The 11,425-nt window shown below is 40.7% G+C and overlaps 1 protein-coding gene across 5 annotated transcripts in view; it reads right to left on the bottom strand.

Moving 5' to 3' along the window:
- Positions 1-3,283: 3,283 nt before the first annotated feature.
- The window catches only part of trim3b (tripartite motif containing 3b), a 33,078-nt gene continuing 24,936 nt past the window's right edge, over positions 3,284-11,425 (bottom strand). For 4 of the 5 annotated variants that reach the window (XM_044221844.1, XM_044221843.1, XM_044221846.1 and 1 more), the window contains 12 exons: positions 11,147-11,327; positions 10,802-10,903; positions 10,514-10,612; positions 9,645-9,797; positions 8,888-9,266; positions 8,331-8,434; positions 8,038-8,205; positions 7,586-7,754; positions 6,785-6,826; positions 6,077-6,147; positions 5,746-5,886; positions 3,284-5,579 (listed from right to left, as the gene is read on the bottom strand). In XM_044221844.1, coding sequence (XP_044077779.1) covers positions 5,427-5,579; positions 5,746-5,886; positions 6,077-6,147; positions 6,785-6,826; positions 7,586-7,754; positions 8,038-8,205; positions 8,331-8,434; positions 8,888-9,266; positions 9,645-9,797; positions 10,514-10,612; positions 10,802-10,903; positions 11,147-11,327 — 1,762 coding nt within the window. In that variant the 3' untranslated portion in view covers positions 3,284-5,426. The remainder of the gene's footprint in view (positions 5,580-5,745; positions 5,887-6,076; positions 6,148-6,784; positions 6,827-7,585; positions 7,755-8,037; positions 8,206-8,330; positions 8,435-8,887; positions 9,267-9,644; positions 9,798-10,513; positions 10,613-10,801; positions 10,904-11,146; positions 11,328-11,425) is intronic. The other variant, XM_044221847.1, reaches the window with a different exon arrangement.

The following is an 11,425-nucleotide window of genomic DNA, read 5'->3' as shown; positions in this document are numbered from 1 at the left end:
CTACAGTTACTGTGATCAGGGAGACAGGTAGGAGGGTACTCGGTGTGTCATCTGGAAAGAGGAAAGTGGACAAGGAGACTTGGTGGTGGAACGAGGAAGTTCAGGAGTGTATACAGAGAAAGAGGTTAGCTAAGAAGAAGTGGGACACTGAGAGGACTGAAGAGAGTAGACAGGAGTACAGGGAGATGCAGCGTAAGGTGAAGGTAGAGGTGGCAAAGGCCAAACAAAGAGCATATGAGGACTTGTATGCTAGGTTGGACACTAAAGAGGGAGAGGTGGATTTGTACAGGTTGGCCAGACAAAGAGATAGAGATGGGAAGGATGTGCAGCAGGTTAGGGTGATTAAAGATAAGGATGGAAATGTATTGACAGGTGCCAGGAGTGTGATGGGAAGATGGAAGGAGTACTTTGAAGAGTTGATGAATGAGGAAAATGAAAGGGAACGAAGAGTAGAAGAGGTGACTGGTGTGGAGCTGGAAGTATCAAAGATTAGCAAGAGTGAAGTGAGGAGGACGTTGAAGAGGATAGAAGATAGAAGAGGATAAAAGACTGGAAAGGCAGTTGGTCCTGATGACATAACTGTGGAGGTATGGAAGTGTCTAGGAGAGGTGGCAGTAGAGTTTCTGACTAGTTTGTTTAACAAGATCTTGGAGAGTGAGAGGATGCCAGAGGAATGGAGGAGAAGTGTACTGGTGCCAATTTTTAAGAACAAGGGAGATGTGCAGAGCTGTGGCAACTACAGAGGAATAAAGCTGATGAGCCATACAATGAAGTTGTGGGAAAGAGTAGTGGAAGCTAGGCTAAGGGCAGAGGTGAGCATTTGTGAGCAGCAATATGGTTTCATGCCTAGAAAGAGTACAACAGATGCAATATTTGCTTTGAGGATGCTGATGGAGAAGTACAGAGAAGGTGATAGAGAGTTGCATTGTGTCTTCGGAGATTTAGAGAAAGCGTATGACAGGGTGCAGAGAGTGGAGCTGTGGTATTGTATGAGGAAGTCTGGAGTGGCAGAGAAGTATGTTAGAGTGGTGCAGGACATGTATGAGAGCTGTAAGACCGTGGTGAGGTGTGCTCTAGGTGTGACAGAGGAGTTCAAGGTGGAGGTGGGTCTGCATCAAGGATCGGCTCTGAGCCCCTTCTTGTTTGCTCTGGTGATGGACAGGCTGACAGATGAGGTTAGACAGGAATCTCCATGGATTATGATGTTTGCGGATGACATTGTGATTTGTAGTGAGAGCAGGGAGCAGGTGGAGGAAAATCTAGAGAGATGGAGGTCTGCTCTGGAAAACAGAGGAATGAAGCTTAGCCGCAGTAAGACACAATACATGTGTGTCAATGAGAGGGACCCAGGTGGAACGGTGAGGTTACAGGGAGCAGAGGTGAAGAAGGTGCAGGACTTTAAGTACTTAGGGTCAACGGTTCAGAGCAATGGAGACTGTGGAAAAGAGGTGAAGAGGCGAGTGCAAGCAGGTTGGAACGGGTGGAGAAAAGTGTCAGGTGTGTTGTGTGATAAAAGAGTATCAGCAAGAATGAAAGGAAAGGTGTTCAAGACGGTGGTGAGACCAGCGATGTTGTACAGCTTAGAGACAGTGGCATTGAAGAAAAGACAAGAGGCAGAGCTGGAGGTAGCAGAGCTTAAGATGTTGAGGTTCTCTTTGGGAGTGACGAGGATGGACAGGATCAGGAATGAGTACATCAGAGGGACAGCTCATGTTAGATGTTTCGGAGATAAAGTCAGAGAGGCCAGATTGAGGTGGTTTGGACATGTTCAGAGGAGAGACTGTGAATATATTGGAAGAAGGATGCTGAGGTTGGAGCTGCCAGGCAGGAGGTCTAGAGGAAGACCAAAGAGGAGATTTATGGATGTAGTGAGAGAGGACATGAAGTTAATTGGTGTGAGTGAAGAGGATGCAGAGGACAGGGTTAGATGGAGGCACATGATTCGCTGTGGTGACCCCTGAAAGGGAACAGCTGAAAGGAAAAGAAGAAGAATAACAAAGTTCCTGATCTTGGGTATGTGTGAGTTCCTAGTAAGGGCTCCTTTTGTTTACATCCAAATCTACACCTTTCAGAAAGACCAAAGGAACTGACTTTGCAGTGACTAGGCTGCTGCTTAAGAGGTTTCTAAAGAGGGCTGTTGCTCCCTGTTTGCTATTCTGGTCCAATATCCTCATTTAATGTTCTGAGAGTTTGGTGTTGCTGATTCAGTTTTCATGCTACCAGAACATTTAAGGAGGAGGTAAGAAAACAGCTTTTTCAATCTCCTCCTCTGCTTTGGTAATGACTCAGTAGTGACTTTTTCCCCCAGTCCCTTTGCAGAGATGTGGTTTTAATGAAGGGCCATATAAATAGTTGATCATACAATGTGATACAAATACATTAACATGAATGATATGTCTACTCATTAGACTGATTACAACTATGCTTTTAAGCTGCACCCCCGGGTGCCTGGTGCTATGCACTGTAGGGGACAGCTTGGTATCCATGGTAAAGCCCCAGGCTTTTTCCAGAGGAAACAAAACAGTCCAGAATTATCATGAGCACAAATTGTAATAGCTGCTTATGTGACCTTGTGCATCAAATTCTAAACATCTCTACAGATAGATACAGGTTTTAACGGTTTTCCAATGAAGATGCCAATATCTGATTTTTGCAGTAAAATAAAATATTTTTAAAATGTTAATTTGTGCTAATTCTGTGATAGTAAACATATGTTATAGGAGGAAGTCATATTTTTAATTAAACATTGTTTTTAAAAACAAAATGACCAAATAAAATGGTGCCAAAATGCACAATAAAAATGCCTCAAGACCTAAAAAATCATATTACTACTAAAAATATAAGTTGAAATGTCCACTCATCTTTTAAGTTTTAGGAATAACTCATATTCTAAATGACTTTGTATAGCAAGCTGATTCAGTCCAGTTCACATTACAGTTCCAATTTCTAACTGTTGTAACAATTATAACTGACCATATTTTCAGATAATTTGACCGTTTTTCAAATAACCACTAGGGAGCAGGGGCATTTAACAAAAAAAACAAAGGCTTGTCAGGATATGACTCAGAGTAGCTAATCTCCTGTATAAGTCAGCTGAATTTTCAGACTCTTATCTCAGCAAGAAAAGACATGGACACCCTGATTTCTGATATGCCAAAAAAGAAAACAAGCATATCAATGTTCACCTCATTTAAAAAACATATCATTCTAACCCTTGTACAAAAAAAATAATGCATTAATTAACTGAAGTCTTGTTATATAAAATGGACCATTTGTGCAATCGTTATAGTGTCATTCTTTAATATTTAAAATCATACCTTTGCCATGATTACATAAATGTAGTGATTTCTTGTAACACTGGCCTCTTGTAGTACGCAGTATAGGCTACAAAAGATGGTTGATTTAGTGTTTCATTTATATGTGCGTTATTTATTTCACAGACATCGGTAGGTCAGTTACAGGTGAGAGATAGACAAAAAAAATAGTAACACGGGTCCAATTAATGGAGGAGGAAGGTCAACTAAATCTCTCATTACAGAGGGTTTTCCTATAAATGCAGATGGAAAGACAGAATGAATTACAGATCAATTATCGGGGACAGACAGTTTATTCATAAAACACAGGTGAAAAACGTTCTGTGTCACTGCATGTCAGCTGGTGTTGTGTCCCTCGAGGAGCCACACAGAAAACCTTCTGAACTACCCAGCAAATTAATACAAATACTGGAAAATCCATGATAAAGGTGCGTGTCAGCTACAACAAGAATATGACTGCAATATACAGTACACTTTCTAATTATATTAAATGATAACTATACACAGAGGCATATATTACTCTTGCAAACTACATAACTCTTATAATATTTGTATTTTGTGCAATGTTCAACAACGACTTACAACAATACATTTTGGCAGAAGGTAAAGTTACTGTTTAACTGGATGTGAGCTGTGGGGAGAGGCAAAAAGCTTTCAGTGCTACAAGTTACAAGGCCTATGTACAACGATGTTTGGCAAAGAGGAGACAGTTCAAATGCACCAATTAGAAAAATAATTTGTAGAACAAATTATGTAGAAAAGAAAAGAAAAATAAATTAAGTTCTTTGAAAAAATAAAACACAGCAAATAATGTGTATACAACTTTGTTCCATTGATGTTTGCAAGTCATTCAGTTGGCTACTACGTGGCATGACCTTCTACTGTATTAGTATATGCTCCAGTGTTGAAATCCTTGATTCATTAAGTGCTGGAATAAGTAGGTTATATAATGAAATAACATGGACACCAAATCCATATATACACCTAAATATGCATGTGTACAACTACAGTAGGTTGTAGATATGAATACACACAAGTTCAAGAAGTAGTGGGGTCAGATAAAAGAAGTTTGTTTTGGTTAAGAGAAGAGAAAGACTAGCTGGAAGGGACTGAACTTAATGTTGAAGCGGAGCTGGTTCAGATGTGTTCAAACACCTTGTCGTTCTATTAACTGTTGTGCTTCTTGATGCTTGTCTTTGGGTACCAAAACAAACAACTTGCATATAGGTCAACTCATCTTGTGAATTCTTAAAAAAAAAAAAATAAAAAATCCATGTGCAGGGATCATGTCAGAGTGATAAGGTGCAGAATGAGAATATGAAACAATTTCTTTTACACATTCCTGTCTGCATGTGTTCTGGTGTGTTTACTAATGAGAAATTGAAGGCAGTGATGACAGGGTCATTTTTTTGGAGCACACCGACATGCAACAGTGTTCGAGGAAAGGCCTGAGCATTGTTCAATCACAAAGCATCATCTTCTCACCAGGAAACAGGTAGTAGACTTCTGCTTCTGTGTCTCGCTTTGTTTGCTGGTTGCTGGGAATGTTGCCCATCTGCATTGCCCAAAGAAACTGCAGTTGTATCACCAACTTCCAACTGGCAGGCTACCTACTGGTGAGCTCCCACTTGAGAGAAATAGAGCTGAAACGCCTTGTTCCAGAAATGAATTTCCAGTTCATTTTCCCCTCGGGTTAAAAACACTGAAGTTTTGAGAGTGTAAGGTAGACAGACTATGAGTGATCATCTAATTACAGGATGTTTTATTCCTTAGTTTCTTTTTTTGGGGGGGGTTTGGGAATTAGTGTCACTTCTTGCAGTCATTTTTGGGATAACTAGCTTATTTTGTCTTTAAAAAACACTTTAATTACACTTGAATTGTTGGGTTTTGGGTTGTTTTTCATGTAAACATTTTTTCAATTCAAATTTCTTTGTCTTAAGCTCTGAATATTAGATCTTCTAAAGTATATACACACAAACTCAAAAGGAAATTCATTTGTGGAACCTGGGGCCACTGTAAAGTGTGCAGGCACGTTGCAGCTTTATGTCCACAAGCAGTATGTGACATTAACTTGTCTAAGCAGGAGTTGGGTCTGCGATGTCTTCCCTCAGCCTACTGCAGATATCTGTAAACCTTAAAGCAGTGGTTGCCAGAGTCAGCAACAGCCACATGTCCATCTGAGGTGAGGGCGAGGCCTTGGGGGCCGTACAGCGGGTCTGCTGATGTGTTAATGTAAGATAAGAAAGAGCCTGTGCTGTCAAACACCTGGAATAGAAAAACACAAAAGTTTTCAGTGTTCAGTGTTCATGTTGCAACAGACTATAGCGTTAGCATTAACAAAATACTCAAAGATACTGCTTTTTTATAATAAAATGTTTCCTTTTCCATAGCATTTCATGACTTAATGTAACTTTTTCTTTGTAAGTTTCACCTGTATTCTGCTGTTTCCCCAGTCAGCTACAATGATGTTTCCGTTGGCATCCACAGCCACACCAGTGGGTGCATTGAACTGGCCATTGCCCTCACCATGAGAGCCAAATTTGAACAAGAACTCTCCATCTGCACTGTACACCTGGGACAGGAAGTCAGTAAAAACACACATTTTGTCTACATCTCCACGTGCACTTTGATACATACAGTATAATCACTGTTAACTATATATAAAACGTATCTAAATGACAGAACATTACATTAGTACATATATGCTTGTGGCAACTTTGGAGATAATTCATCATTTGAGTGCAGGACGAAGCATGTCTTACCTTCACAGAATGATTGTGAAAATCGGTCACAATAATTTCATTCTTATTGTTCACTGCAACAAAGTGCGGACCTAGATAAGGAGAGAGATGCAGGTTAGTTGTGGAATTTGCTTTACTTGGAACAGGAATGGATTCCTGTAGTTTGCACCATTCCCTTTACTGTTTAAACACAAATTTCAACTAGTTGTGCCTAAAGCTGCAATAACATAACCTAGCTAAATTATACAGTTAGCTGTTCTGGTTTGCCTGGAGTAGTTTGATGGCATTCTATTCATGCATTGGATGCTTTAACTTACACAATTGTTTTCCTGTTTTTTTCAGAATTTCAAAACAGTACTAAAACTCTAAATTGGATTATATGGAAAGGCTCAAGGCTCTGAGATTCAATCCTCCGATCATCGGGAACATCGGTTAGTTTCATGGCACTGGAGTCGGAGCAGTGAAAATCATTCACACTGATCTTTTCATAGCCATTTACACAAAAAACACAATGCAAAATGACAAAATGTTCATTATTGTAATAGTAAGTGATTATTACAATGTGCATGTACTTGTATCTGATTATTATTTTACAGGCACGGCTTGATCCAACAGTTTGTCAACAATCCGAGTTTTCAGGAGGTCAGACACATAATCAGGGAGTCGGGTTAGACAGAGGGCACTGCACTGTGGGATTAAGGTTGCAGCAAGGCCACACTTAGTACTTACTGAAAACTGAGCCAGATTTATTTAAGTTTGGGCCAAGTTTTTCTGGATTGAAAAACAGGAGGAAAAACAGAAAAATAGGTAGTCAGAGAAAAAGGATAAGCAAAGAAGAAGAGAGAGTAGGGTGGTCAGCAGAAACGCAGTTTGTGAGGGGAGCAGGGCGTCACTGCATCGCCTGGGGCGTTGCCTTAAAGTATACAGTAAATAGGCTTACATTTTTAAACAGAACGTAACATGTGATGTAATGCATTGATCTATATTCAGAAATAGAATGAGAACACAAGCATACATTAGTTGTTGTCTTTAGATGTTTTTTTCCTCGCTGTTAGTTTCATTTACTGCATGTATGTATTTATGAGGACAATTTTGGAGAGGAAGGCAGCTTCTGGAGAATATACCAGATTGTTATATTATAATGTAGTGCACTATTGAAATAAAAAACCTCAATCATAACTGCTGTTCATGTTGTTTGCTGCCCCAAACTGGCATTTTAAACTGCACCTACACTAGTCAGGGTGTTCACAATGAGTGCCTTTTCTTACATCAATCCTGAACAATGGAGAAATGCACGCTGCAAAACATGTTGCAGAGCTCTTTCAAAATCCAGAATTATATATATAGTATCCATATCATATTTTTTGTTGTCATATGTAAATAAAAAGAAATATCATGAGGGATTTACTTTAAAAAGCTGGTAGACACTGCTGCCTCACTGACAGATATTGAAAGAGAGGGCATTGTTTGTGAGCTCCCTGTCAGTGTTAAAAAGAGGTCTGTTGTTATATATTAAGGCCTCCTTCTCACCTGCAAACTGTCTGTCAGACGTCCCCCTGCCTCCAAACTTAGTCACCAGCTTCCCATTGGACTGAAAGATGAAGACACAGCAGGCCTTGTTGTCCACAGTGATGATGTGTCCGTTCTTATCCACAGCCACTCCTTTAGGACCCATGAGCCGGCCTGCACCGATCTTATTCTGTGAGGGAGGAAGACAAAGAGAATTTTCGCAGGGAGAGAAAGACATGAAAGACTTTGAAACACATTTTTTTAACAAGCTTCTGTCCTTCTTAATAATATTTTGTTATGTTTCACCTAAGAAAGTAGGAGGCTAATCCTGCATGATAAATTGTTCAGGCAGGATTTTCTTTTACTTCAGAAAACTTTCAATAGGGAAAGACATAATAAATGAATAAACCTTTCCTATTAGGAATACTGTATTTTTAGTACTGTTTAGCTAATAACAAGCTAAGAAATCTCACCTTAAACTTGCCGTCAGAGGAGAAGATGCTGACCCATCGATTGTCATAGTCAGCCACCACAATGTCACCGTTCATGTCCACAGTGACGCCTGTCGGTCTCTGCAGCTGCCCCGGAGACCGACCTCTGACCCCAAAGCGCATCTTGAACTGGCCATCATTGGAGAATACCTGTAATCAGTTCCATCAAAGATCCCTTTTTGAGTGAAAATATGATCACAGTACTACAACAGTATTTTCCACAAAGGCATTCTTGGTTGCACTTACATGCATTTTCCTCTCTGTGTCTGTCTCACCTGTATGCACTGGTTGTTGCTGTCAGCCACCACCACTCTGCCGTTACTAGAGGCTGAGATTCCCTGCAGATTTGTGAACTCCCCCTTTTCTCTGCCCCGGGTACCTGACAAAAAAATGATTACACACTCAGTAAAAGTGCCATTTGATGATTTTCACCTTTGTCTCAGTGTGTGACACTTTAGCTTAAATGCTCATACTAGTGGCTTTGAATTAAACATTTCTGACACTGTGCACTGATGCTGATCATTTTTCAAAGCATAATTTACCTTGCAGGCAAATGCAGGTTTAGATTCATATCAGTACAGTTCAAAAATGAACTTGCAGAGACTTGAAAGGCCTGCTTGTACCTTTATTTATTTGTGGAAGTTATATTATCTTTGCATGGCAGGGACACCTGAGATTCAACATTTTAATGCAAGGAAGCAACCACCAAATTCTCTCTACTACCCTTTTCACAACATCCATATTTGTTTTCTGACAACATACTGGAGGATGTCAATCTACAAACTTGTTGTACGTGATAAGTATTCTCTCCTGGATGGGTCATCTATCTTACCCACTCTGTAGATGAGCTCATCCTCGATGGGGTTCTCCTTTTTCTTGGTGGTGCTGTACATGCTGGAAGGCCGTCGCACTGCCTTCTGCCGTATGTGGCCCCCGGTCCCGCTGGGAGACTTCACCCTCCTCTTCACGTCATCTGGAGATTGTGGCACATCTGAGGGCTTGACCGCCCGCAGGCGGAACGGGCTGCCCCGTATCGGCTGGCCATACAGCAATAGAGTGAAAGAGTACTCTCCCTCAGAGCGTAACATGTAGCCCACCTCATATGTCCCATTTTTATTGTCTGCTATCTCTGTCTCTGCAGCGCGGCTCCCATCAGCAGACGCTATCTCTGCTTTTAAAACAGCATTTCCTGTCCGCACCAACTCTCCATCCTGCAGATAGAGGTCACTGATTCAATTTCAGACAAAAAAATAAATCCCTTCTTGTTCAAGCAATATGCACATGGTTGCAGCCTCTAAGGCAGCACTTTCTACAGACACAACACAAGCTCCTAACAGATTTGTTTTTGATAATAATAATCCCTGTTAATTGCCTTGGTGACCAGAGTGGCCACCATAAAATAACTGACTTCTTGCAAGACAACAACAAGAGAAAAATAGCATGAAACGTGAATTTGAATGAAATAAACTGAAATATGTGACTAAAGCAAATAAACACATTGGTCAATAGAATAAATCAAAAGCTAAATGCTCCAGGTTCACTCTACATGTAGCAAATGGCAGTGAGGCTAAATAATATAAAAACAGTACTTTGTCTTTTGTTGTCACAGTAATTGTGTGGTGCTGCCCAGTTGCTGCGTGGCGGAGGCCCTCTCCCGTGGCGACGGAGGTGTGAGCCACAGCGGCTGTGGTGAGGAGAACACCCAGGTTCTGGATGGAGCGGCGCAGACCTTCAGTCTCCACCTGGAGCAGACAGCACACAAGATGTACCCTTCCCTTACTGCTCTCTAAAGTTTAATTTTCATGGTTCCATATGATGTGACAGCCAACCACAAAATAATCCCTAAAAGCTAAAATAAGATAAGTGTATGCTACCTGCCTGGGATGAAACTGTAGCTGGTGAAGAAAGTCATATTTATATTATATATATTTATATTTTTCTCAGGACTGAGTTGGTGGAGAACAAACTGGAGTTAAAAGGAGAGTGAATATTGCACTTAAAGTTGTCAGGTGGCCAGAAATAGAACTGCAATGAGATAACAACTAACAAGCTGATGGAACATTAAGGCTGTGTTTGTGAGTTTCTTTTGGAATAGAAGCTGTCAAAATAGTTCTCAAAAAGTGTTTAACACAGCTTCAATGTTTATGTTTGCGAAAAGCAATTTTTTTCCTTACAGCAATCAACCCCCTGCTAAAGTTAGAAAGGGCTTAAAACACCTTGTTTTGTTTTTTATCTTTTTACAAAACATATGAAAAACAAACCTCAACTACACAGACTCTCACAACCTCGATAGGGGGAAAAAAGTAAATAGGTAGGTAGAAAAAACCTGTGCCATACATGCCTCATTTTTCATTTGAAATTGTATAAAACTGTGACCATGTGGGAATATCAGTCGACCACCATAATGAAAATCGAGAGCAGAGAAATAGTTTGAATCAGAATAAACAACAGTTGATACCTGACAATCCAGGTGTGCATTCTGATGTGGCCTCTCTGGGAAGTCATGTCTGGCCAGTGCTGTTACCCGCTCGCTCATCTGCTTCTGAACTAACAGCACCTACACTTGCAAGAGACACATATTGTATCCTAAATCATTTTTTTCCCCATTTATGTTTTTTTAATACAAAAATATTCAATTATTTTACAAGAGCTCACATCCTGCTACACTACTGCAACACATTTGATAGCTTCCCACATGCATTGCAACCTACAAATTATTATGTTAAATTACAATCTGCCAGCCCACCTCAGTAGCACTCCCATGGCTCAGAGCCTGCTCCGTAAAGCTGCAACTGCTCTGGATGTGTTCCTTCCCCTGGAGGAGAGATGAAAGCTGGGCCTGCAGGACCTGCGCTCAGGTAAGTGGAAGATAAAGAAAAAAGGGACACAAAAGAGCAAGAGGAGGAGGAGAGAGGAAGAGTGGACAAAGTCAAAATCATTACGTCAGCAGGCTGAAGTGTGTTGACAGGAAAGTGAGACATGTGGCAGGTCATGTTCAACTACTTGTTTGTAAAATGCCTATGTGTGTTTGTGCATCTGACAATGAGCGAGCGCGTGTGTGAGTGCATGTGCTGATTATATGTGAACTAACCTTCTGCTTAGTGCTGCAGATGTTCTCCAGGTCTGTAATCAGGGCCGTCTTGCGCTGATGCAGCGCCCGTTCCAGCTCCTCAAACGTACTGGTAATCTCTGCGACTGCCTCAGTCTTCCTTTCATTTAGCTGGCGAGAGATCTCACTCACCAGCTCGATGGCTGCTGTTAGCTGAGGGAGCCTGCAAGATGACACAGAGTGAAATTTCCTTCCAAAAATTGTAGAACTGAAACTAAAAAGAAGCAAAAGAGTTAAAAATAAAAAGTACAATAAAAATAA

Source organism: Siniperca chuatsi, linkage group LG14 (assembly GCF_020085105.1).
Source record: "Siniperca chuatsi isolate FFG_IHB_CAS linkage group LG14, ASM2008510v1, whole genome shotgun sequence".
NCBI lineage: Eukaryota > Metazoa > Chordata > Actinopteri > Centrarchiformes > Sinipercidae > Siniperca > Siniperca chuatsi.
Note: the sequence above shows the minus strand (reverse complement) of the source record. Positions and strands in the feature narration are given on the sequence as shown.